General features: G+C 40.0%; 1 protein-coding gene across 1 annotated transcript in view; it reads right to left on the bottom strand.

The window, feature by feature from the left end:
- Positions 1-6325: 6325 nt before the first annotated feature.
- The window catches only part of LOC142660173 (mucin-2-like), a 93382-nt gene continuing 72777 nt past the window's right edge, over positions 6326-26930 (bottom strand). The window contains exons 39-52 of the mRNA XM_075836754.1: positions 26286-26481; positions 26024-26199; positions 25787-25856; positions 25069-25178; positions 22177-22208; positions 19651-19828; positions 18999-19103; positions 18449-18489; positions 16849-16968; positions 16109-16213; positions 15008-15133; positions 13200-13239; positions 9023-9146; positions 6326-6554 (exon numbers count right to left, since the gene is read on the bottom strand). Of these exons, the coding sequence (XP_075692869.1) occupies positions 6326-6554; positions 9023-9146; positions 13200-13239; positions 15008-15133; positions 16109-16213; positions 16849-16968; positions 18449-18489; positions 18999-19103; positions 19651-19828; positions 22177-22208; positions 25069-25178; positions 25787-25856; positions 26024-26199; positions 26286-26481 (1652 nt within the window). The remainder of the gene's footprint in view (positions 6555-9022; positions 9147-13199; positions 13240-15007; positions 15134-16108; positions 16214-16848; positions 16969-18448; positions 18490-18998; positions 19104-19650; positions 19829-22176; positions 22209-25068; positions 25179-25786; positions 25857-26023; positions 26200-26285; positions 26482-26930) is intronic.

Below are 26930 nucleotides of genomic sequence, written 5' to 3'. Positions count from 1 at the left end.
TCGTTCATCAGCTGATCGTAGCCCTTTTACACAGTGAAATGATCATGGACATGCGTTCATATGAACGCTCGTGTGCCCCATCATTGGTCCATGTAAAAGAGCATTAAGTCTATTATAAAGAAACAATTTGTTGACTTAGGAGTTGAGAATTGGGGAACATGGTGAAAATGATTATATTGAAGTTTTACATGGGGGCCACAATGTAATAAATTCTACAAATAATCTATTAGACCATATTGATATGTCCTGTGTGTAATGATAACAACACAGATTACAATGCAATTAAAAGTGGACGTGTATATGTTCTGGCCCCAGGAACTCCAGTCCGACATTGTTTGCTACAATGTATCAGCACAAGTCAAATGTGTCAGGCTTGAGTCTACACTGTTAAAGTTACAGAGAATTTATATAATAAAAGGTCTATAACTTTTTCTTATGCTATGATTAAAGGCTATATAAACTTTTGAGCACATTTAAAAAAAAAAACATGTATTAGAGGATTTAAAACAACTTTTTGGCCCTGTTCACACTGAGTTTTTTTTGGCGCTGATTTTAACGTGTCGCAATCAGCGGCAAATAAATGTTTGAAATCGCCCCTGGGCAGGAAAAAAAAAGCGGCATGTCCTTTCTTGTTTCAAGCGTTTTTGGCAGCATTTTTTGACCATGGTACTTGCATTAGCGTTGAATGCGGCAAAAAAGCGCAGGCAGATCAAAATCTGCCTTAGGGTATGTGCACACGATGAGAGGCTTTTACGGCTGAAATGACAGACTGTTTTCAGGAGAAAACAGCTGCCTCGTTTCAGCCGTAATTGCTCCTCCTCGCATTTTGGGAGGCTTCTCTGACAGCCGTCAATTTTGAGCTGCTCTTCATTGAGTTCAATGAAGAACGGCTCAAATTACGTCTGAAAGAAGTGCCCTGCATTTCTTTTGACGAGGCTGTATTTTTACGCGTTGTCGTTTGACAGCTGTCAAACGACGACGCGTAAATGACAGGTTGTCTGCACAGTACGTCGGCAAACCCATTCAGATGAATGGGCAGATGTTTGCCGACGTATTGTAGCCCTATTTTCAGACATAAAACGGGGCATAATACGCCTCGTTTACGTCTGAAAATAGGTCGTGTGAACCCAGCCTTAGAATTCCTGAAAGAATTCTGAGGCAGATTTTGTAAGGCTTCATGCACACGACCGTGTTCTATTTTTTTTAAAGGCACGGGCACCTTCCCGTGAGAAAACGGGAAGGTATCCGTGGGTAACAGAAGTCTATGAGCCCGTTATTGCAGGTCGTAATTACGACCCGCAATAACGGGTGTTTTTACGGTCGTGTGCATGAGGCCTAAGCTTGTAAAAAAAAAAAAAACTCCCTGTGAACAGGGCCTATAATTGTTTTTTTATTTAAAAAAACTTTTTCACGTTTTGAGTAATCCTGGATACATAGAAGCTGTATCTTACGCTCAAACCCAAATCCGTCAGGTCAGGGGACTGACGGCTTCAGTGACAGCGGGTCCTGTGTGTCAGTGCATCCTGTAGTTGCTGAAAGGTTTACTTAGCCTTTAGGCGTTTTTATCATAGAACCGGGAAACCCCTTTACAAGACCATAAAGGCTCAATAAAATGATACAGTGTATCTATCAAGTGTACAAAGTAGGAAGCTCTTGCAGTTACAATTTTTTAGTGAGAAAGCAGCTTGATAACACCGGCTCCTGTTACATTGATGTTCTGCCTTTAAAAAGGGAGCCTCCTTTGACAACATTGCAGGTTTCTCCTTGAAAGCCTTTTTCTGCAAACTTTACGTGTTATTCTAGGTCAAAGATCTCCTGTTGCTATGTTTAACATACTGCATATGTACAGGCACTAGCAGTCTTATATTACGAGATGGAATATTTTATCAGGTCCATCTGTATATTCTGGTGTCACCCAACCATAAAAGTAAATAACTAAAGAATGTATATTTCTGTTGACATAAGATTGTACGATGTCTATTATTTTATGAGATCCGATCTCTTTTGTATTGGAATAAAAACTTTACTCTAGGTCTTAGATGTGTCAGATGTCAATGTATCTTTCCTTTTTTCTCTTGATATGTGGTTTATATGCTGGCACAACTTGATCATCAAGTTTTAGACATTTTAAAATTTTTGATAAAGTGACATAAATATATTGTTAGTAATTTATTGGTCTTGGAACAACATCTTAAACAAATACAATAGTTACAAGGGTGCAAGCCATTCCAGCTGCTATTTGTTCGGTCTTTATACTGCTAAATATACTTACCCTCTATATTATTTGCACTCTTCACACAAGTCAGTAGAGCAAAAGAGAAACATAAGATTACAATTTTTTTTTATCATTAGGGCTATATTTCAGAGTCTTGAGCCATTATCATTTTATCCACTCGGTTTCAGACCCATAATTGGTACTAAAAACTGTTTGCCAGCTCAAAATGTATTTGATGCAGTAGCGTCACTCAAACTCAAAGATCAGATCCAAAAGTGGGAAGTCTAAAACACGTCCCTTTACAATGTGCTATGTGAACTGTAGCTCAAATGTCCTGAGTAGTTACATGTAGCACTTCTGTTGGGCACCGTATAGTTGTGTTAGGCTGGTAATGAATTAGACGAGCAGTGATGGCAGCAATTTACCCTTCTATATTTCCCTATAAATGCCACTGGTCATCTCTACCGAGAATTTGGCTCATAAATAACACTACAACTCAAGCCATCTACTAGAACCTCAACTGAACACTCAACTGACTAGGTTGCTTGTAACATTCTCTTTCTTTCCACATGGCGGATTTTGTTTTCTTCCAGAAGTTGCTGGCACTGGCTCAGTTGAGTTGAAAGATGCTGAAATGACTGTTAATGTTATAAGGCCATGACTACTCTCTACTGTGACATTGCAGGAAATGTGGCACGGACACTAGATTTGTGTCCTTACCCAGGTGCATATTTCCACCATCACCTGGGGCAGTAACTATGAACAGGGCCAATATAAGTCTTTCATGACCCGCTGGATCAACCTACCTTCAGTAGAGATGCACCTCAATGACATCACCAGAGAGGATAAAACAGCTACAGAGGGCTCAACGGACTACTTCTGACACCTCTTCATTTTCAGGTTTCCAAACCTTTTTTTCAAGCGTCCGCCTCCCGGTCTTTAAAGTGTAGCTAAATGTTCGACAAACTTCTGACATGTCATAGTGACATGTCAGAAGTTTGTATTGGTGGGGGTCCGAGCACGGAGACCCCCACCACTCGGTAGAACGAAGCAGCTGAAGCGTTCGTGTGAGCGCTCAGCTGCTTCGTTTCTGTTCGGCTTTTTCCGGAAAGCCAATGTATCGGAGTACGGGCTCATAGACTTTCTATTGAGTCCGTACACCGATACATTTATTTCCGGAAATAGCCGAACAGACACGAAGCAGCTGAGCGCTCACACAAATGCTTCAGCTGCTTCGTTCTAGCGATTGGTGGGGGTCTCCGTGCTCGGAAACCCACCAATACAAACTTCTGACATGTCACTATGACATGTCAGAAGTTTGTCGAACGTTTAGCTACACTTTAACAATATTTGGGCCACCTTCTGCTGCTTTCCCCACACTGCCTCATCTTATGTGTACTGTCAGGTGCTGCCGTGCCATGCTGCACAATTGTGCCTGGTGGATAAAAACCCCACAGTGAAAAAATTGCTCTTGTACATTCAGCAGAAAGTTGCCTATTGGCCTTCCCCCGCCATATTCAAGTGAGCTCAACCTGTTCAGGTATTATGAAAAACCTATATTTGGGGAAAGTGACATGCTCCTTGGCCCACACGCTCAACTTATAATCTAGGGAGTATAAAAGGTCCTGATGTTGTACAAGACAATACGCTCCGATTTTAAAAGATTCTTTGCCATGGAAAATTCTCTGTTTGACCTGCAGCAGCAGAACAGTTTTGTACATCACCAGGCAGGCAGAAGGCAACATCCGTTTGAAAATTATGCTGCCAGGCAGCCAGCAAAAGAGAAGGTGAAGTAAGTGAGGCAGGCAAACGCTACTGCACCAGGTGGCCTGCGTGAATACTCTGCCATCATCTCCTCCCTTACACAGAAGAACCATGGGATGGTCTAGGCTGGAAAAATTAAAGGGGGCTTGCATGCTTAGATGAGGGTCCCACCTCTGGGACCCAAACGTATCTCTAGAACGGGCCCCCTAAACCCCGTTCTAGCTTTGTCTGCTATGGCTGCCTCCTGGCCACTTCCTGACCTTATGGTCGGGAGTTACGAAAACAGCGTAGCCCGCTGAGCTACGCTGTTTCCGTAACTCCCATAGTAGTAAATAGCAGTTACGGAAGCAGCGTAGCTTACGAGCTATTCTGTTTCCATAACTACCATTCAGTTCTATGGGGCTTACAAAAACAGCGTAGCTCAGCGAGTTACGCTGTATTCACCTTCGTGGTCGGAAATCAGCCGACACACACAGAGGTAGAACAGGGTTTAGGGGCCCCATTCTAGAGATAGGTGCGGGTACCAGAGGTGGGACCCGCATCTATCTGACATTTATGACATATCATGTGGATATCAATGTAGAGTTTTTCATTGCAAATATCCTGTGGATATGTCAGTTTTTGAAAACCACCCTGTTACCTATTTGTGGTGTTTTTCTTGGTTTTTTAAAGGGGCTTTTCCACGAGAGACATTTATGACATATCCACAGGAGTAAGGATTGGCCTGTGATTGGCTGCAGAGGTCACATGGGATGCAACTTCATCCCGGGAGGCTGGAATGGACGAAGAAACACAGACTTCTGGGTAAGCATGTTTGTTTTTTTCTCTTTCCGTAGTTGCGATTTTTGCGGCGTAATCACTGCGAATACCTTCGCAAAAGTCACAACACTTGGCTTTCTGTTGCGGGATTTGCATCACCATTGAATTCAATGGGGAAAACGCGCAACAAAAAACAACTAAAGCGCAGCATAAATTGACATGCTTTTAATTATTTATTAATGTTTACACTTTTTTCCACATCGTGGGCATGACATTTTCTAAATCTCATCCTCTTTGCTGCTACAGTAAATGCTGCGGAATTTCCGCACAGAAATCCCTTGTGGAAATTCAGCAGCGTTTACGCTACGTGGGAACCCGGCCTAATAAAGCTGCTGCTACTTTAAAGCCTGCTGCCCCCCAGCTAGTGTGGCAACCAAACAATGCAAAACCTCACGCTGTATAGCTCAGATGGAGAATTTTCTGCTCAGAATCAATACCCATGTGGCTTAGCTGCACCTTTGTTAAAGAACGACAGAGATCTTGGGGACAGAAACTTTAAGTAAAGGCCCTATTACACCGGCCCATTTCGGTGCAATCGTTGATCGGCGCGTGTTTGCTCCTGTCACAAGGAGATATGTATGGGGACGAGCGCTCGTTACTTCGATCGCTCATCCCCATACATTATTATCATGTCGGCAGGGAGATGTGCTGCCGACAATGATAATATTTTAGATTTTTTAAATGATACAATCAGCAAATAAACGAGCATTTGCTCGTTCATCTGCTAATCGCTGCCCTGTTTACACGGGGCAATTATCAGCAATGAATGTTCTATGAACGCTTGTCTGCCCGATAATTACCCAGTGTAAAAGGGCCTTAAGACTTTCACAGTTAAACTTGTAGAGGTTCCTAACTCCAGACAAATTCTGAATTTTTTGTGGATCCATCTCCTTGGTTTTTGGATATGTGATAGAAGTGATCCCATGTAATAACTTTATCGTCTAAGAATGTTATTTTGCACTTTTTGATATTTAGGTGGAGATTTTTAGGGGGGTTTGTTCAACCACTTCAGGACAAAACCGTTTTTTACCATAACGTATATTGCCATCTTAAACATTGCCGCTTACCCACTGAATTCAATGAAGAGGTGACCACGCTTGAGTGTAGTCCTCTCTATTGAAATCTATGGGAGTGGCAGTATAAGCTGATGTTTGGTGATGTTTTGTTTTTTTTTGTCATTATTTGTATTTTAAAATAAAAAATCTGAATTTTTTTTGGATGGTATCTCCTTATCTCACAGACAATAGATGATGGACACGGCTCACCCCTCCTTGCACAGTGACCTCATATGTCAGAAAGACCACTCTCCCAGATATGTCTTCTTCTGACTATTCGGGTGATACATTTCCTTTAAAACCAATTTACTCTAACATTACAGATTATATAGTTATCATTCACAAAACAAACAATATATGAAATAAATGATTTAATATTCAGAAAGAAGACATTGCACAAAATTAATAAAATGCCAAATACAGATAGTTTTGCAGTGTTTTTCTTCTTTCTCATTGTTAATGTGTTATGATTTTACGGCAAATTACTGTTTTTGTTATGTATAGAAGGATCAGTTGTAGATTCTTCAGATAATTTCCCTGGTTCACATTGTGTATTCATGCAGTCACATCTCTCCACTGCAATGTACTCATGCTCCACTTGACTTCTATCAGAACATTGCAGTATTACGCGTTTTTGGCTGGTCTGTGCCTCCTGGCAACAGACACATTTATGTGACATAGCTTTGGTAGATGAGGAGTAGCTGAAATTTTTTTTAAAAAATATTGACGTTATTAGTTTGTTTTATAAAACGTTAAGGCTATGTAAACCTTTCATGCTTTTTTTTTTTTTACTAAAACAGTGTATTTTAGTGTTTTGTGCAACTTTGAATTTATTTTTATTAAAAATTATTGTATGTTTCCTAGATACATAGAAGCTGTATCGTGCACTGAAACCTGAATCGGTCAGGTCAGCAGGACTGACGGCTTTGGTGACAGTGGGTCCTGCATGTCTTTGACACCCAGAATCCACCTGTTGTCGATGACATCTAAATGATTAATTTAGGATTAGCAGGACCCACTGTCACCGAACCCGTCAGTCCTGCTAACCTGACGGATTCAGGTTTCAGCTCACAATACAGCTTCTATGTATCCAGGATAGATAAAAGCTGTATCTGAAAAAACAAAATTTATTTTTAATAAAAATAAATGACAAAGTTGCACAAAACACTAAAATACACTGTTTTATTTAAAAAGTAAAGGCGCCAAAGGTTTACATAGCCTTTAATTACAATTTAATAATCATTATGTTTATCAGATACATAACTGGAAGTCCCTGAGCCCCAATTCAAAATATGTAATGCCTCCATCACCATTTGCCATTTATTCTGGTGTCTTCTTTTGGGGCAGCATTGCTATTGGATCACCTCAGCCACTAGGGCATGGGTGTGACTGCTAACTCTGCACCTCCTATAACTACACCCCTGATAATTGTCATTATACTGTTTGATACGTTAGTGAAAGGAGTTGATCTGTTTAATTCATACAACTTTGTAGCTGCTTGTTATTCACACACAAACACACACACACACACACACACACACACACACACACACATATCAAAAAACTATCCTATTTTCAATGTGTGGTCTAGTTAATGGTTTAAAGTGTATCTGCAGTTACAGGAAACGTCTTATTTGCTATGCATTGGTGGGGTCCGGGGCTGACATTCCCTTGTTCCCTGAATAAAGTTGTTAAAGAGGCTCTGTCACCACATTATAAGTGCCCTATCTTCTACATAATGTGATCGGCGCTGTAATGTAGATAACAACAGTGTTTTTTTATTTAGAAAAACGATCATTTTTGACGGAGTTATGACCTATTTTTGCTTTATGCTAATGATTTTCTTAATACCCAACTGGCCGTGTTTTACTTTTTGACCAAGTGGGCGTTATGGAGAGAAGTGTATGACGCTGACCAATCAGTGACCAATCAGCGTCATACACTTCTCTCCATTCGTTTACACAGCACATAGTGTTCTTACTAGATCACTATGTGCAGCCACATACACACACATTAACGTTACTCAAGTGTCCTGACAGTGAATATACATTACCTCCAGCCAGGACGTGATGTCTATTCAGAATCCTGACACTTCACTAATGTTTGTGTGAGATTTACAGCAGCTCAAGCGTAATCTCGTGAGATCACGCTGTAAATGACAGCCCAGCGTGATCTCGATGTGCTGTGCTGTAAATCAACCACAAATGTTAGCAAAGTATCAGGATTCTGAATAGACATCCAGTCCTAGCTGGTAGTGATGTCTATTCACTGTCAGGACACTACAGTAACGTTAATATGTGGGTAAGTGACTGCACATAGTGATCTAGCTAGATCACTATGTGCTGTGTAAATGAATGGAGAGATGTGTATGACGCTGATTGGTCAGCGCCATACACTTCTCTCCACAATGCCCACTTGGTCAAAAAGTAAAACACACCCAGTTGGGCATTAAGAAACTCATTAGCATAAAGCTAAAATAGGTCATAACTCCGTCAAAAATGATCATTTTTCTAAATAAAAAACACTGCTGTAATCTACATTACAGCGCCGATCATATTATGTAGAAGATAGGGCACTTATAATGTGGTGACAGAGCCTCTTTAAGGTGCTTGCCAGCGCATATAACATGACTCTTAACCTTTTTCCAGCATTACTCAGGAGAGCTAAAGATAGCCAATAGACTGTCCCACCTCAGTTCTCCCAAGCAAAGCAGGAGAAAAGGCAACAGCAGCTAAAGCAGCTATGCACTCCAATGAGCACTGTAGCAGGCTTGTTCTAGCAAAAGGTGGGGGTCTCAAAGCGCAGACAACCACCAATGAAATCTTCTGACCTGTTTCTACAGCTTCTGTTACTGGAGACACGCTTACATAAGTGTCATTACATCTTTATCAGCTATGCCCCTTTTAATACATACTAGATTTTTACTTGCTTTTGATGCAGCTGCCTGGCACTTAATGACAACTGTTTTTGGAATTTTCACTGATTGGGTAAAATTGTAATAGGATTATTATATATGTTCACACATGTCTTATTGGTAGGTGTGAAGAGTTACAAAGAATATGTGTTCCCTTTCTACCGTTTCAGCAGCTGCCAGCATATTTTGGAAACAATTATCATATTTTATTTATGAGGCAACTTGTAAAAACAGATAAATAAACTGGGCTCTTACATAGAAAAAGTTTCACATGACCCGTTACAACGAGACATCTTGACCAAGTCTGTTGTGCGACAATTGTTGTATGACAGATAATCATAGTATTCATACAGCCTGCATGACGTCAACTTTTTAATACCTGAAAGGTTAATATCACATTTAAAACATTTGTATGATGTCAATGATGTCAATAAATTAACATTTCACTCTGATGGATGGTAAATTAATTTATATCATTAATTTCCTATTCACTGTAGATCAATCTATAGATCCGACTATTTGATCTGCATCCTGATACCAGCCCTGCTCCAACCCATCCATATTGCTGTGATTGTCTATCTTTTTAAACCATGCAATTTTTAGCTCCAATATCCCATGCCAATAACATTCATATACATTTATATATATATATATAATAGGTAAAAATAATATTAATAATAGGTTAACAGTTTAAATCGTATTTTATAGAATAAGAAAACAATTAAGTACAATTATATACTTAAATTGGGGTCCCTCGCTATTTACACATTGCTGTAATCTAGTTTTTACAATCACACTTTGGCACAAAATTCTTTATTGGCATCCATTTCTTGGCATGCATCTTTTATGAACTGAATCATGTCATCAACCATGCGTGGTTTTCTAGAACCTTATCTTTGATAAATCCCCAAAGGAAAAACTCCATCAGGGTAAAGTCTGGTGATCATAGTGGCCATTCGAATGGGCCTTGTCTACCTATCTGCCTATTGGGTAATTTTTTGTTAAGAAAATTACACACCGCTAAAGCATAGTGAGGAGGGCAACATCTTGCTGAAAATAGAAGTCTTCATTTTCATGCTCCAACTACAATTGTTGTATTACCGTATATACTGGCGTATAAGACGACTTTTTAACCCCTTAAAATAATGGCTACAGTGGGGGGTCGTCTTATACGCAGGATATACTGTGTGAGGTGTTTTTTTTTCCCCGTCAGCGCGTAGAGAGCCGCTTCCTGGGACCGCCGCGCATGCGCGGCAGTCCGCCTCTCACAGTCATTAGAAGAGGCTTAGTACGCGCTGACAGGGCGGCGCGCTGTATGCTAATGCAGCCGCCCCGTCACAGCGGTCGGCGTCACAGAGCTGGGGGTCACAGGCGGCACTTACAGAAGCATGTAAGCTCTTCATTAATATCACAGCATGGATGCGAGGGGAATCTGGCGTTACTGCACCGCCAGCTTTCCCCTCGCATCCATGCTGTGATATTAATGAAGAGCTTACATGCTGGTGTAAGTGTGCATATTGCTACAATAAGTGCCGACCCCGCCCCCCTTCTCCTCCCGGTGACTCCCCGCCCCTGCACTAATCCTATTGGGAGAGGGGTAGTCTTATACAGTGAGTATATACCAAATTCTATATTTTTAGGGCAGAAGTTGGGGGTCGTCTTATACGCCCAGTCGTCTTATACGCCGGCATATACGGTACATTTTCTTGGAGCATGTTCAGGTACAGGTCTGAGGTAACCATTGTATTGTAAAAGATGGGTCCAATTACCCCTCTACATGAAAGCGCCGCCCAATCTGTAACCCCAGGTTTATTCAACTGTTCGTCAATTGTTGCAAGGGTGTTTTCTGTTGAGTAACAGCAGCGGAAAGTTCGAAGTTGGCTTCAATGGACAAAGATAGTTTTCTAATAATGCCATTTCCTTGTGTTTCTCCATTCAAAATTGCCTCACAAAATTGTAATTAGACTGTTTGAAAAATCTCCCCCTGTATACCTACTTATGCACCCCCTGTATGTATGTATATATATATAGGTATACAGTCCAAAAACAGATGAACACAGCACTCCAATGTACCTATATACTAGGCCATGTGCTCGTTATCAGGGGATGAATCGGTTCCCCAGCTTGTATATATACCATAGAACAAAATAACAGCTTGAGAAATGCTCCGAGACTAACCGAAACGTCGCTCACTTGAGGTGAATAAATCCACCCTATTTCATCTACTCTGTAGTCCTGGTGCCGTTATTTTGTTCTATGGTATATACACTACTGTTCAAAAGTTTGGGGTCACCCAGACAATTTAGTGTTTTCCATGAAAACTCACACTTATATTTATCAAATGAGTTGCAAAATGACTAGAAAATATAGTCAAGACATAGACAAGATTAGAAATAATGATTTTTATTTGAAATAATAATTTTCTCCTTCAAACTTTGCTTTCGTCAAAGAATGCTCCATTTGCAGCAATTCCAGCATTGCAGACCTTTGGCATTCTAGCTGTTAATTTGCTGAGGTCATCGGGAGAAATTTCACCCCATGCTTCCAGAAGCCCCTCCCACAAGTTGGATTGGCTTGATGGGCACTTCTTGCGTACTATACGGTCAAGCTGCTCCCACAACAGCTCTATGGGGTTGAGATCTGGTGACTGCGCTGGCCACTCCATTACAGATAGAATACCAGCTGCCTGCTTCTTCCCTAAATAGTTCTTGCATAATTTGGAGGTGTGCTTTGGGTCATTGTCCTGTTGTAGGATGAAATTGGCTCCAATCAAGCGCTGTCCTTATTCAAAATCCCTTTTACCTTGTACAAATCTCCCACTTTACCAGCACCAAAGCAACCCCAGACTATTACATTACCTCCACCATGCTTGACAGATGGCGTCAGGCACTCTTCCAGCATCTTTTCAGTTGTTCTGCGTCTCACAAATTTTCTTCTGTGCGATCTAAACACCTCAAACTTCGATTAGTCTGTCCATAACACTTTTTTCCAATCTTCCTTTGTCCAATGTCTGTGTGCTTTTGCCCATATTAATCTTTTCCTTTTATTAGCCAGTCTCAGATATGGCTTTTTCTTTGCCCTTTGCAACTCTGCCCTGAAGGCCAGCATCCCGGAGTCGCCTCTTCACTGTAGACGTTGACACTGGCGTTTTGCGGGTACTATTTAATGAAGCTGCCAGTTGAGGACCTGTGAGGCGTCTATTTCTCAAACTAGAGACTCTAATGTACTTGTCTTGTTGCTCAGTTGTGCAGCGTGCCTCCCACTTCTCTTTCTACTCTGGTTAGAGCCTGTTTGTGCTGTCCTCTGAAGGGAGTAGTACACACCGTTGTAGGAAATCTTCAGTTTCTTGGCAATTTCTCGCATGGAATAGCCTTCATTTCTAAGAACTTGAATAGACTGTCGAGTTTCACATGAAAGCTCTCTTTTTCTATCCATTTTGAGAGTTTAATCGAACCCACAAATGTAATGCTCCTGATTCTAAACTAGCTCAAAGGAAGGTCAGTTTTATAGCTCCTCTAAACAGCAAAACTGTTTACAGCGGTGCTAACATAATTGCACAAGGGTTTTCAAGTGTTTTCTAATCATCCATCCTGAGGATGCAAATACAGTTGGAAGCGCAGTCAGTGCTGTGTGGCAACTGCGACCGTTGCGATCCCTATAGCTACGCCACTGTAGAGATACATATATAGGCACTTAGACACACAAATACACGCATACACACATACTGGAACTTATACACACACAAACACAGAGACACACAGACAAATACAGGCACAAACAACCAACAGACTGAGCTCTCAGATCGCCTTCCTCACAGGCTTCTTGCAGGTCATAGTTACATAGTTACATATTTTGTCCTCTAAGTGTGCTGGCACAGTATAATGCCCCCTGTAGTGTCCTAACACAGAATAATCTCCCCTTAGTGGCCCCCACACAGTATTATGTCCCCTTAATGCCCCCCCCCACAGTATAATGTCCCCTCTCCCCTGCGTGCCACACACAGCCCCCCTTGTAGATAGTGCCCCCCTGTAGATTGGGCCATGCAGCTGTAGAATCTGCCATACAGCCCCCATGTAGATAGTGCCATACAGCCCCCACCTCCCCCTTGTAGATAGTGTCATACATTCCCCCCACCTCCCCCATGTAGATAGTGCCATTCAGCACCCCACCTCCCCCTTTTACACAGTACCCCCCAAAAAAATGTATATGTTTATTAAGTGTGACAAATATGCAATAATAGGGGACAACAGGATGGAGTAAACTCTCACAGTATTGGAACAGCTGAAGTATTTTTTTGTCCAAAACACAGATTCTTACTACAAAAGTGGGGGCACTTTAAGTGGGTTTTTAGATTACTTATAAATGTATTTGGGTTATCATTAGGTAGAAAATAGTATTGAATTTACACTATTTAAAGGAACTCAATACTTACATACTTTACAGCAGCCGTTGGATAAAAACTCAATGGTTTCCTACATTTAATGAAACAGATTTAATGATAAAATATATGATACAGAATCATGGAGGATTTAGGTTATGTTCACACATGGCAGATTAGTTGCAGACAACGCCTCTTGTGGATATAAATTTTTATTTCATTGCAATTCAGATGTATGGGGCAGTCACAGAAATTTCTGTAACAGATCTGCCACATACAGATGTGTCCACCTTTACCGTGAGGGTATGTTCACACGCACTGTTTTCAGACGTAATTCGGGCGTTTTACGCCTCAAATTACACCTGAAAAAACGGCTCCATTATTGTTCTGTTCCCACAAGGTGTAATTTTACGCGTCGCTATCAAAATACGGCGCGTAAAAAGACACCCACGAAAAAGAAGTGCATGTCACTTCTTGGGACGTTTTTGGAGGTGTTTTTCATTGACTCCATTGAAAAACAGCTCCAAAAGCGGGCGTAAAATACGCAGCGAAAAACACGAGTTGCTACAAAAACGTCTGAAAATCAGGAGCTGTTTTCGCCTGAAAACAGCTCTGTATTTTCATACGTTTGTGGTCACTGCGTGTGAACATACCCTTACGTGAACTTGGTTAAAGACTCCTATTTCTCATGAAACAAATTCAATACAATGTCCTGACATGCTAGCAAAACCATTGACAGGCTGCAACTCACATCACAGCCACTGGGTGGCCACACATAGACACATATAACAAAGAGTATTGTGAAATCATGTTCTTTTTCAAAGCAGGACATCTAGTGCCACACATCTCAGTATATGTTGTTGAGATATAAGAAAAGGTAAGGAAGGACACATCTGTATGAATATAATCTTACGGGACCATTTTATGCTGTCAAAAAATATATGGGCACATCTTTTTAAGACTGGATGATGACTCAGCAGTATATAAGTCTGAAGAAGTAGTGTACCCTGTACTGTATTTCCCAATGTATGTCTGTTGGGTAATGGGGCATATGCCAATGATAGCAAATTCAACACGCTCCATGGGACTAGGAGGTCATGCTTATTTTCTCATATTCAAACAAGACTGATGTCTGAGTCGGAAAAACAGTGTTGGGAGGTCTCCTATATGTGGCATTCATGGCCTATATAATTTTTTATATGCATTTAAACCAGTAAACACAAAGCCGGAATTATTCAAGACTGGCGCTTCATACGTCAGTCTTAATCTAAATAGCGCTGGAGTAAGATGCGCCTAATTTATTAAGTGGCGTATGCTTCTAAATAAATAAAGCATATCTCTTGCCGTCTGTGCACCAAAAACTCAAATCTACACCCGTTCCTTAAGCATGCTCTGCTTAATTTTCTGAAATGTCGTGTGAACTGCATAAAGGCTGCAAAAGTCACAATTTTTTGCACAAATTGCAACTTTTCTGCGCAACGAAACTGTCATAAAACCCTTAGGGTATATTCACAAGGAGCATTTTGCAGGCAGAAAAATCGGCACATTTTGACCTGCCGAAATACCACTTGCAGCGTTTTTTGCTACGTTTTTCACCTGTAGCCATCGAGCGCTGCAGGCAAAAACCGCCATGAAAAACGCGATCTCTGCCTCCTATTGATGTCAATGGGGAGGTCAGAGACAGAAACGCCCGAAGAAAGGGCATGTTGCTTCTTTTTCCCGTTAGCGTTTTAGGCGATATTGGGCGTTTTTTGGAGCTGTTTCTGACGCGGTTTCCGCATCAAAAATAGCGCCAAAATACTCTGTGTGAACAAGCCCTTAGAGTCCTTAACATATAAGAACATTTCAGTTATAATACTCACGGGTTCACATTCATCTTCATTAAAATGGGGGCAAGAGATTTGTGACATTGATATGATGAACTTATTCCTGATCACAGTGCAGCTATAAAGGGTGCAGTTATTTTCAGAAGGAATCATTTCTCCAGGCTAAGAAAATAAATTATTATATATGGATATGTATCAGGTTCATCTGTTATTTCCAACAGATCCAACTGGTAATAACATAATCCTATGACATGATAGAACAACCCCTATCCATAATCCCTATCAGGGCATACGGACTTCATAGCGAGGAGCCCCTACTTGGGATTCCTCTCTATGAACCACAGCAGCCAGCCATTATTGAGAAGTAAATCTAAATGAGAAAAGATGACACATAGCACCACATTGTGCAAATCAACCAGAATAAATCGGGTAGTAGAAGACAGCCGTGGAGCCTCTCACCTGTACAGGTTGTACCAATCCAGGTACAACCCTAGTGTAGACAAGAAGGACGTATATAGTGTCCAGTCGGCTGCAGTTATCCCCAAACCGACCGGTGTAATTCACCACCGCAAAAGGATCAGGATGAAAAGGGATGCAAAAACAGGGATTAAATGTTTCAATGCCTGAGGCCTGAGGAAGACGCCGAACCAGCATTGAAACGCGTAGCCACTCATTTTATGTCAATAAATCCCTTTTTCTTTACAAACTACCTGACTTAACTACTTGATGTTGGCAGCGCTACATTTAATCCCTGTTTTTGCATCCCTTTTCATCCTGATTATTGAGAAGTTGCTCTTGCTTTGATGGACGCTGGACATCCATGTATTATTTGGACAGCCATTCACCCGAATGGCCACAATGCAATACTACATTTACCCTGCAGCAGGTGTGTTCTAACAAAGAATCTTTAATAAATTTTCATATAAATAGTTAATCTAATCTCACGATCTTGTGATAGCCCTTTATTGTAATATATTATCTGCACAATGTAAAATTATAGGAACTATGGCAGAATACCAGGCAGTCGTGTAGCTAAAAAATCCCCTTCCCATGACTAGTAATGATTATTATGATGATTATAACGAAGTTTAATATGATTTGTTTTTTCTATAGATATTATAGTCATTGTGAACATACTTGCATGAGATGGTAAGAAGTATTGGAACCGTTGAGACTCAGGACACAGTGAGTCTGCTCACACTCTCCACAACAGTGCTGTGTGCTCTTCTTCAGTGCAAAGCCCTGTGGTTAAAAAGAAATAATTATTATTAGGATGAAACCCATGGATTTTGCTGTGGATTTGACGCAGATTTCACTCTTTACATTGCACCTATGGCATTGTTGGAGTCAGGTCTGATATAAAAAATATCTGAGCCCCTTATGGACAACTGGTTTGGGCCCTGAACCCCATATTATGTCCATCAACCTCAAGTTTGTACCCTATTGTTCACCTGAGGAAGGCTTTTATACTTCTTCTCCAGCACAGTGATTAATTTTTTAATGAAGGAGAATAATATGATCTCTGTCTTAGGTCCATACTATATATTTAGTCGTTCAAAGGGGGATGGGGTATAGAATATTAATTGGGGCCTGTGTATTTACACATAAGTGAAATGAAAGGCACCATGTTGGGAACTAGGTTTGCACATAATTGCCTATTAAATATTGCCCTTTAATTTTCAAAGTAAAACTTTATAGCTCCCATGCCGGCGGTGGGCAGTCTACAGTTGAGGTCAGGCCGTGACAGCAGTACCATCTTTACTGCCCTGATGGCAAACCTGGTCAAAGGACAGTGAAATATAGAAGTTGCTGCATCTGCAACAGCAATCTATGGGAACATACTGCAATGATGAGTTTACTGTCAGATTTCTACTTACCAATGGGCACTGTACGTTATATGGTATATCTGTACATGTGATCTTCGGCCCGGCAGTGCTGTTTGCACTTTCTGCACACACACAGCTCTGGCAGTTATCAGAGTACACTGGAGCTCCCGGCTAAAGAGAGAAAATCTCATGATTTTTTTAAAGAAGCAATAAAAGTCAAAACTGATAAATGCTGCTTGCTCATGTATTCAACCCCTGTTCTATGGATTAGAATTTATTGATTTATAGAATACTTAGAATATTAAATATATAGCTGCATATTCTTGCGTGTATATATAGGGTATATTCACATATGACAGATATCTGAATAAAGTTGTAAAAACGTATGTACCTGCTGCAGAAACAACTCCATTCAGATGTATGGAACTGTTTTTTAGTCGCAGAAATTTCTGTAACAATTCTGCCATGTGTGAACAGTCCCATAAACCTCTGAAAGAACCCCCAAAAATGTTCACCATGAAAAGGAGGGAAATGATCAAATTTGATGAAAAGCAGTCTACAAAACACAATATGCTGACTTTGTGCTTACAATTTACTAAGGCTCAGTTCACACCATGTTTATGGTCTACAAACCTCAAGAAAAATAAGTTCAGTATACAATTGCACAAATAATGGCTTCTATTGGCATCTTAATTGTAATGACAAAACACAAATTCCCAGATAAAAATTAGTTTAAAAAAAAAGGCATTATCCCATTCAAATTTAAAAAAAAAAAGACGAGTGTAAGGTAACATGATGTACAAAGCTAAAGAGGCTTTTAGACGAGCCAAGAAATTGTAACGATCGAACGATTAGCGATTCGTTAGCGAGTCGTTCCGTAGCGAACGATCATAATTTAATTGCATCTATTAACTATTGGAATAGTCGTTATAGCGATCAGTGTTTAGGTTGCTTGTCTGGCATGTAAGCGATTACTGCATTTGGTGGGATGTAGAACAGTTATGGGACACACCGCTCTGAAAAATCAAACGCCTACTGCTTTGTCGTTGAAAGATGAACGATACCTGTTTAAACTTGCACATTTAGTGACGACGAACAATAATATGCATTCGAAATGATGTGATCGTCGATATACGAAGGATATATCGTTAATCGTTCGATCGCTTGCAGTGTTTACACCTAGGCTGATTGATCGCTTTTGCTCAATCGAACAACTACAAAAAGAATCTCTTGATGTTGGAGGACCCAACATTACATGGGCAGTCTATTAATTATAATGGACATCATGTAATGCTTTATTTCCCCTATGGTGGCGATGCTGAGAAATGAAATGCTTGCTGTTAGGTTCTTCCACACATTACAGCAGGACACCCTGTCATCAGCTTACCTTTTCGGGACCCAAAAAGGAAATGTCCAAAGTAGACAACCCCCTCAAAACCGTATTCCTTTTTTTAGAGATATATTTAAAAGAATTGTAAAAAAAAAAAATACAGTTGAGTTGCCTCTGTTTTTTTTCTTGTAAGTAGCATGAGAACAACTGATGTAAACAGCTGTATACCAAACATGAAAAGATTATTGAAAAACAACTAAATAAATAATAGAAATTAGGCATATTTTAGAAATAAAATCTGTTGTTTCAAGCTTTCCTTACCATATATTCTGCATTGCCGTGTACACAAACATTCTTTGGTACTGGAAAGAGAGTAAATGCTGATTTTAAATATATTTCATATCATATCGAAAAAAATACATCATCCATTAAAATATTAAAAGACTTAAGTGATGACAAAAAATGTATGATAGATAGATGAGAGAGAGAGAGAGAGAGAGAGAGAGAGAGAGAGATAGATAGATAGATAGATAGATAGATAGATAGATAGATAGATAGATAGATAGATAGATAGATAGATAGATAGATAGATAGATAGATAGATAGATAGATAGATAGATAGATATGAGATAGATAGATATGAGATAGATAGATATGAGATAGATAGATAGATAGATAGATAGATAGATAGATAGATAGATAGATAGATAGATAGATAGATAGATAGATAGATAGATAGATAGATAGATAGATAGATAGATAGATAGATAGTTCCTTTTAGCAATAGTTTGTCATATTGTATTTTTATGTGCACATTACAACAATACACATGCTGTATCTATAGACGGACCAATAATGATCAAGGACTTACTACATTTATAATGAGAACAACAGTGTCCGTCTGGAATGCTGCCAACAGCTTCATAGCCAAGCTGACAGGTGGGAGATATGGTTTCACATCTAGATCTGTCACACTCTGCAAATGGAAACATTTTTTAGAGGACTTTATTACAGATAATAAGTAAAGGCTGGTGACTTGGAAATTTCTTTCTTTCTGACAGAAAGTTCTATGCTTATAGAGCAATATATATACTCATACTGATTTTGGCAGCAGGAGTGCTGTGTGTCCAGGAGCTGGTTCTGGTATTGCAGCCTAGTCAAACTCAAGTGAATTCAACCATTCAACCAGAGATGACCCATGGACGAGAGCGGCACATAGCAAACTATGAAGGGTCTTCCCATCACATTCGTTCTCATGATCTATCCCACCACTACTCTCTAAGCTGTGGGTCTGAAAAGGAAAGAGTTAAAACAAAGTTCTACGCAGTTATTGAGCCCAATAACATCTGTACCTATCTGCAGGTCTTGGGATTTTTAACTCTATCATTCTCAAAGTGCACATCAATTACACATTGATCGATCAATCTATAGGACATGTCATCATTGATAAATCTTGGAAAACCAATTTAATTGTAATAAAAGCAATTCTGTACGTACTACAGACATTTTCTATGAAAACTTACTGCACACTGTCTCTTTGCAGCAGGGGTCAGTGGGGCTGACCTGGATTTCAGGGTAGACACCTTCTAAGGTACATTGTACATCAGTCATTTCCTTGCACTTGTGTTTTTGACAAATGATTCCACTACCACCCTCTCTGCAGACGCAGTCCTGGCAGTCAAATTGGAATTTTTCTCCAAACTGTATAGAAATATGCCATTATTATTTCATATTTGCATCCCAAACCTTCTACAAACATGTAAATGCATCTCATAATGGTGTATGTTCTCCATTGTAATAGTAAAGCGGCTTTAGGCCAAACTAGATGACATGTGATGTAACATAAAAATTAGATGTACACAAACAAACCATGATAGATTTAGTTTATCTTTAAGGGATTGTCTTATCAAAATAACCCCGGTCCATATGCCTCAATAAAACATATGGACATCATAGAAGTGGGTTCCTTTTTCAGAATCTCCCTTAACGAGCACGAAGAAAAACACAAAGTAACAATCCTACTCTGGTGGACCCAGCCCGTCCATGTATTACATGGTTAGCCATACATTTGATATGTATAGATGTGTCCACCCTTTCCTTTGCTTGATTTTGGTTAAGGACTCTAATTTATCATGAAACAAATTCAATACAATATCGCGACATGCTAGCAAAACCGTTGACAGGCTGCAATTCACATCACAACCACTGGGTGGTCACACATAGACACATACAGAGACGGCTTGTAACAAAGAATCGCAAAAACATGTTTGATTTTTTTTTTAAAGCTGGTCATCTCGCGCCAAACTTCTCAGGATATATTGTGATAAGAGAAAAGGTAAGGAAGGACACATCTGTAATAATGTTATAATACATTTTCTTTGCAGCAGCCGCTAACGGGTAAATGTGTGGCTGGATGATATTCAAAATGCTGAAAAATTCAATTCAACAGTTTCTTAAACTGGTCAAACTAGTAATGGTGATAGCTAACTATCCCACAGCAAAATATGCTTATTAAAGATATTTAGACACCTCCTGACTTTTAGATAAAAGGAGATGTATTCCATATAGTACCAATTTTAAAAGTACCAAGCCCTTATTGTAAAAGTAAAAACACTTTATTTTTTGATAGATAGATAGATAGATAGATAGATAGATAGATAGATAGATAGATAGATAGATAGATAGATAGATAGATAGATAGATAGATAGATAGATAGATAGATAGATAGATAGATAGATATAATGTGAGCATCAGGGAGTAAATGTAATCTAGAGTACAACAAATTTAGAAATTATCTTTAATCAAGTTGTTATTATGAGTTTCTTTTAACTTTTTATTGCATTTATTATATTGTATTGTGGGCCTTTAAACTAGATTTTATATTAAATATATACGGCATATGTAAAGGCTTAGTTTGTGGCTATTTAAACATGATGTTTTGACACTGTGACTGTGCCCCAGAAGAAGACGGAGCCAGGCGAAACCCAGGTATGGGCTGTAATTCAGTGCCCCGCGTTTTTTTCTATTACCATAAGCGCTTGTTACTCTGAAAATTATGAGTATACAGAATAAATTTCTTTTTATCTAAAAGTCAGACAGTGTCTTTACCATGTTCCCTTTTCAATCTCAAAAGTAGGATTGCTGAATAACGCAGATGTAGGAATATAGATCGGCCATGTATATGCCAGAGATCGGACACATACTGGTTAAACCATCTGGACACCATTTTTCCTCCTTGTGTATAAGAGTGGTGACTTACCTGCATTGGAATAGATGATCATATAATTATCTTAGTGTGTAACCACAAAGGATTTTCTTTGAATGTTTAATTTAAGGAACATTTGGACGATCCTTTTTTTTCTTTCTACGGCTCCACTAAGACAGATCACCAATATTTATCTGTTCTGATCATTGTATGGACATGCATGGGTAAACAAACGCAGACTTCTGATACTATGCAGCCCTCGAGATCAAACCACATTGACAACAAGGTGGGAATTTAACAATGCCAGTTTTCAGGGGAAGAAATGATGATAACGGCACAAAAGTTGCAAAAAATGAGACTTTGGGCCATTTCCACCTCTCTTGCCACTTTCCAAAAATTGGGCAGAGTTTACTTTAGCGGAAGGGGGCTTGGCCACCCACGGCTTGACGCATTAACTATAATTTATTCCAGAAACTGGAGTTAATTATAGCATAAATCTACGGCAGCTCCTGCCTGGCCCAGATTTTACTCAGTGGCACATTGACAGCCGAGGATGCGATAAATTTATTAAGGGGTGAGTGCGTCTTAATAAATTTGTTGCATCTTATTCCAGCTTGTTTCTTATTAATAAATGTCCCCCAAAGAGTTTCAATCCAAAGTTTATCTACCGTCCATGCTGGGTTCGTATACCTCAATATTTAATCCTGGACAACCGTGATAAGTATAAACCTGTAATGGTGCCCATCTAAAGAATCTGAGCTCTCGTGTCCTTTGAATGGTGAATGTGTTTTGTGCATAAAAACATTAGATACATATGTATAAAACTTTCTACAATGCTCATACCTTTCGTGGATTGTTATCAGGACCAACACAGCCTAAAAGAGAAAGTACATTATAAACATACGGCAAATAGGCAATATTACAGGTATGTAATTAATTTTTATTAATCGATTACCTTGGGAAGCTCAAATATTCCTGTCTATTACGACAGAATGATGTACAATACAATAAGGGCAACAAAATGCTTCCGAAATAAAATGATTGTTCTTAGGTTTTTTTTGTGAATAAAGGACAAATCAAAATCTAATTCTCTAATTAGGCAATAGCACTTGTTTATATATCAGTATATAAGTTAAGGGCAGAAGTTTCTTTCTTGGGAGCCAACTTTAAATATAACTAGTGGTTATCCAAACTGGATAATAATAGGGAAAAATTCTGTAAGGGTATTTTCACACGTCCTATTTTCGGAAGAAAAACGGCCGACAAATCGGAAGCAGGACGCCTCCAAACATCTGCCCATTGATTTCAATGGGAAAACGGCGTTCTGTTCTGACGGAGCATTTTTCAAAGCGAAAAAGAAGTGCAGGACACTTTTTGGTACGTTTTTGGAGCCGTTTTCCATAGACTCTATTGAAAAAAGTTCCAAAACCAACCGTAAAAAATGGCAGCGAAAATCCCTTGAAAACAGCTCCGTATTTTGAGACGCTTTTGTATCAGCGTGTGAACATACACTTACAGATATGACCTAGATATTTATCGCTTAGGGCATGTTCAGACGTGGCAGAATTCTGCAGACACTGTCCGCATCAATGCCGCACATAATCTGCGTTGCAGATTCCGTTGCGCCTTTGCCTAAAATGTGAAGTAAAATGCTGCGGATTAGTCGTTGCGGATTCAGGGGAAGAGTACATCCTGCTCTCTTTTAAAACATTCCATCTCAGTCTGGCTATAGACCTCGAAACACATAGGTCCAGCCAGAATGATGAAATATCCTGTTCGCGAAAGCAATCCGCAACGCAACACACATAACATATGCGGATTTCATTGCGTCATTTTTCAACTCCATTGAAGTCAATGGAGAAATTACGCCACAAGTAGGCATCAAGTCCGCAACAGACAGTGTATGTTGTGAACACCAAATTCCGCACCGCAGCCTATGGTCCGCAGCGGAGTTGTCCGCAACGTCTGCACGAAAATAACTAAAAAGGTGTGGAAACCAATGGACAGACTGTCCGCAGCGGAATTCCACAGCAATTCTGCCACGTGTGAATATGCCCTTACCCTAGTGTAACTTTCCAATGATCTGGTATTCACTCTAGTGCCTGGTTTAAGTAACCCTATCAGTCTATGTCATCCCTGGTGCAACTGAGGCACAACAGTATTTAGAGCTGCTAGCAGCAACAGAGCCTCATGTAAAAGGTGGAGAGGATGATGGAAAAGTGTGGAACCTAAAATGTCTGGACAGTAAATGCTGCAGAGACGAGCGTAGGCTGGAAGAAACTCCCTAACTCTCATTCCATGTTGTCTTCAGCGGTATGGTGCAGGTTTCTATGGAGCCGGGTGATGCGTACTGATGCTACAGCGGGTGAGGCTCCTTTGCTGTAACATCACTCTACATGCGCAGCACTCGGCTCCATTGCAACACGGAGAGTGTTCATTCAGTACTGCAGAATAAACTTTATCTTGCAGTACTAATTGAACTCATGGCCGCGATCTACTTGGCACCTATCAGCGATCGACGAATTGCCGCCCTGGTCTAAGGACCCATAAATAAGTTGCAGTGTTGGGCTTCGTTCACATCTGCGTCAGGGCTCCGTTCTGGCGTTCCGTCTGAGCTTCCCGTCAGAATGGAACCCTGACTGACATGTCCAACTACGGTATTCATTCCGTCAAAACGATGGAACCCTTCCACAACTGAGACAAACGGAAACCATATGCAACGGATCCGTCACTATTGAAATAAATGGTGATGCAAACCTATGGTTTCCGTTTGTTTCAGTCAACGTTCCGTTTTTGTTTCTGTGCTTAATGGTTTTGCCTTCATTAGGGCAATACTAACTCAAGCCTAATACAAGCTCACAAAGAAGTCAGTGCATGTAGAACTGATTTCTTTAAAGCTTTATTCACATTGCATTTAAGGTCTGACATGTATGTCGGAAAATGCTCCTGACGTGCTGTATACCGACAACAGATGCCTTTGACCTATGCAACTGTATGCCGTACTGTTACATATTTCACCATAGACATTCATTGTAAAAATACATATACCGCGCAGTATATATTTTTTGCTATGCAGAACTTTATAGCAAAGCGCAACAGGCTGGGCTCAGTAGGCCCCATGCACTGTGCAGTATATATGGTCAGTAAATACTGCATAGACAGGCCGCGGAGTGTCACCCGCATTTGCGGACCGTGCTCACAGTCTTAAGTATAGGCGCATGGTTCGTAAATACGAAAAATAGGACATGTCCTATTTTTTGCGGCTCATTTCTACATCCCAGACACACACCCGTAAATATACGGGAAGGTGTCCATGGCCGATAGAAATTAATGTTTCCGTATTTTATCCGTAATTGCGGATAAAAACTACGGACATGTGCATGGGTCCTTAAACAGTGAAAAAAAAAGTATATACCTGCGTTAACCAGCCCTTGCAGATTACAAATGAACCCTTTTTTGGCATCCGTCAAGCCCATAAGGGTCTATAGATGCCTTTTGCATATTTGAGAACTATTTACTAGGGCATATACCTAATGTAATGTACAACAAATATACGCACAATTGTTATTGGGTCCATACTACTAAACCAGAAGTGAGAAAAAGCAGATTAGCAGGTAATTGCTGCACATAGGCAAATGAGCCATACTAGGGGGAGAGTCAGGGGAGTCAACGTTTCATTTACATTGTTTATTTTATTAATTTCAGAAAAAAAAATTGCAATCCATCAGTCCTTACCACAAGTATGTACACATATGTCCACTGCTGGACTGAAGCGTATGGTGCCCTGAGGGCAGAAACATCCTTCAACCAAACGTTCATCTTTCATTAAAGAATTGTCCTCTGGGCTAAAACACAATGGAAATAAGTCAACAATGCACAAGAGGAACATTGCGGTAATAAAATCAACATAGGGAACAATGCCCTCCAAAAGAATATATAACATATCGGAGTGATACAACCAGGTACTGTATTAGACAGTCATATCAGTGGCAAATCTTAATATTGAGATCAATGTTGTATGTTTCAAGAGGGAAATCAAAAATATATGGTAGAAAGAAAGAGAAAAGGAAAGAAAAGAGAAAAAAAAAAGAGGGAGGAAGGGTCGTCCAATTTCTCGGTCATATCATCCACAACACGCATGGAAGAATTTCCATTTTATATTAATTATAACATTACATAAAGCTTAATAGGAACCTGTCACTAAGCTCATACTGCCCTATCTGAGGGTTAGAGTTTGTAACAGGGCCATACGGGGAGTGTGTTTATTTTTCATTTTTGAAAAAACAGTGAAATATGCCAGGCTTGGGGCATATTAGGCATCACCCCTCCCCAATAATGCAGGGGATAGATACAAGGTACACTATTTTAAACGTTTGTTTCTAAAGCAAACTTCTATTCACCAAGAAGCACAATACAAAGCCCTAAGAACTCAATATATATCTTTATCTCTTACGTGATCTGACATGTTCTTGGTATGGCTGAACCACAGGCATTATACATCTTGTGTGAGGGGCACGACATGGCTACAAAAAAGGAATAATAATTGTTTAGTAGATTTTCAAATAAAGAAAACAAGAAATTAGGTTGTGACTTACAGTAAGCCACCAGCAATAGGATTTATAGCAGACCATACAAGAAATTTTGTAAATTGTTTCCGTTCCAGGGCTCCATGGTAAACTGAGGAACTTACAGCATTCTGGAACTTGACTCCTCCAGTCAATGCAAATTCCTTTATCTCCGCAGAGTTGAGCGTAATGTTGCAAACTGGAACATCCAATGGTGGATCTTGAAACATGACAGCTATCATATACACAGGCCTCATAATAATCATTTGGGGATACAATCTTGTGGCATTTCTGGAATGTTCTTCAGAACAGAATACAAAAAGGTAACAATAATTATTCTCGTCTATGACCGAGACAAACAAGATCTTATAGAGTAGAAATGCTTACGGTCCCATAATGAAGCTGCACAGTGTTGATGGTTGGCAGGTCGAGGAAGTAGGAGGGGGAACTGTAGTCTTAATCTGGACACATTCAGGTTTTTTTACGTCTTCTACGATCCAGGAATCGGCCATGATGTCACACTTTGATACAATGTCTCCACCACGTGTCCTGCAGTCATCTGATCGGTTGTTGGTGCATGTGCCTGCAGTGAACCGAGGCATCAATTTTGTTTGCAAAGATTTGTTAACCGTACTAACAGCTAGCATTGCCTCCCTGGTCAGGAAATATCAGGTGACATAAACATAAAGGAAATTGCATCATGATTCAGAATTATTAGGACAGTAGTACTAGTAGTGTGCATTGCGGCCCGAACAATGCATGGGTTTGGGAATCCGACGTTGTGGAATCAGATGCATAATTTGAAGTTGACAAAGTAGAATCACAGTCACGTTGCATGGCCCCAATAAACTGACAGGTAAAATCTGGCATCGGGTAACTTCAGCTGTAGCAGCTGTTATTTTTTTGGAGGCTGAGGGGATCCGCTCAGGATCAGGTGCAGGAATGTGGTTCCTTTATGGGGGGCGATCACTGTAGTGACTTTCTGCACTCTCCACTATGTAGGTTCTCATTTGCCAATATCTGATGTATGAC

The sequence above is a fragment of the Rhinoderma darwinii genome, chromosome 9, assembly GCF_050947455.1.
Source record: "Rhinoderma darwinii isolate aRhiDar2 chromosome 9, aRhiDar2.hap1, whole genome shotgun sequence".
NCBI lineage: Eukaryota > Metazoa > Chordata > Amphibia > Anura > Rhinodermatidae > Rhinoderma > Rhinoderma darwinii.
Note: the sequence above shows the minus strand (reverse complement) of the source record. Positions and strands in the feature narration are given on the sequence as shown.